This window comes from Myotis davidii, unplaced genomic scaffold, assembly GCF_000327345.1.
Source record: "Myotis davidii unplaced genomic scaffold, ASM32734v1 scaffold67, whole genome shotgun sequence".
Classification (NCBI taxonomy): Eukaryota; Metazoa; Chordata; class Mammalia; order Chiroptera; family Vespertilionidae; genus Myotis; species Myotis davidii.
The window spans coordinates 421,594-423,017 of NW_006298521.1; the positions used below are offsets into that span (position 1 = coordinate 421,594).

Below are 1,424 nucleotides of genomic sequence, written 5' to 3' on the forward strand. Positions count from 1 at the left end.
CGGAGCCCGGGGTTGGGGTGGGGGCGGGCTGTGTTCCCCCAGGAAGTGTCCCCGTGTCCCCGTGTCCCTCACGGTTCCCCCGCACCAGCCGGACCCTCTGCTTCGCTGGGCGGCCATGCGGCGCACCGAGCGTGCTGTGACTGGAGCCGTTCCATTTCCCATTGTCCGCACAGGCTTTGTGCTGCAAGTGGGGGGAGGGGGGCTTTTCACCATGGAAACGGGGGGGCTGGGCAGGGAGCCACGCTGAGGGAGGGGAAGGCGGCGGATCAGGCTGCGGGGACCCTGAGTCTGAGAGTCAGGGGATGTGGCTTTGCCCGGCTTTCCCGGGCCCCTCGGCACAGGCGAGGAGGCCTGGGAGGCGAGGGAGGCCGTGCCTCGGGGGCCCATCGCCATCACGGGGAGCCCCTGGGACCAGCCCTGGGACAGCTCCTCTGAGTCTGGGCTCAGACCGATGGTTGCTCAGCTCCGTACCCCCAGAGTCCTGCCCTTTCTGTCTCAGAACCTTGATCTGCGCCGTGTTCGCCGTGTGGCTGAGGTGGGGCGGCCCGGTGCGCGTGTGTCTGGAGCAGCATCGCTGAGCGTGTCCTGTGCGGGGCCCAGCGATGAGCAGGGGACAGCAGCCTTCGCCACAGGGCCTGGGTGGGACCGGAGGGGGCTCCTGGCGGTTGGAACAGGTGCAGAGGCATAAAACTGGGGCTCAGGGTCCCCTGTGTCTGGAGCAAAGCGTGGGGGGTGGAGGACTTCAGAGGTAGAGAGGGGCTGGATCCCCGTGGTCGTGGGGTGCCCTGCTGAGCGGTGTGGGGGGAGGGGGTCCTCTGGGGGCTTCTGAGCCAGACAGACGTGGTGGGCTGAGCGTTCGGACGCGGAGGGTGGAGGGAGAGGAGGGGGTCACGGGCGGGGCCGGGCCCACGGGCATCGCGTGACCTGCCCCCTTGTGTCCGCAGACGGCGTCCACAGCGTCACGGCGCTCTGCACCCTGCGGGTGACCATCATCACGGACGACATGCTGACCAACAGCATCACCGTCCGCCTGGAGGACATGTCGCAGGAGCAGTTCCTGTCCCCGCTGCTCGCCCGCTTCGTGGAGGGCGTGGCCGCCGTGCTGTCCACCAGCACGGACGACGTCTTCGTCTTCAACGTCCAGAACGACACGGACGTCAGCGCCCGCGTCCTGAACGTGACCTTCTCCGCCCTGCTGCCCGGCGGCGGCCGCGGCCGCTTCTTCCCCTCGGAGGACCTGCAGGAGCAGATCTACCTGAACCGCAGCCTGCTGACCGCCGTGTCCACGCAGCGCGTGCTGCCCTTCGACGACAACATCTGCCTGCGCGAGCCCTGCGAGAACTACATGAAGTGCGTGTCGGTGCTGCGCTTCGACTCCTCCGCGCCCTTCGTCGCCTCCTCGTCCGTGCTCTTCCGGCCCATCC

General features: G+C 68.7%; 1 protein-coding gene across 1 annotated transcript in view; it reads left to right on the forward strand.

The window, feature by feature from the left end:
- CELSR1 (cadherin EGF LAG seven-pass G-type receptor 1) overlaps window positions 1–1,424 on the forward strand; it is a gene marked incomplete at its 3' end in the record, with an annotated part of 131,659 nt that overhangs the window by 67,511 nt on the left and 62,724 nt on the right. Inside the window, 1 exon segment of the mRNA XM_015570733.1 lies at window positions 945–1,424. Within this exon segment, the coding sequence (XP_015426219.1) occupies window positions 945–1,424 (480 nt within the window).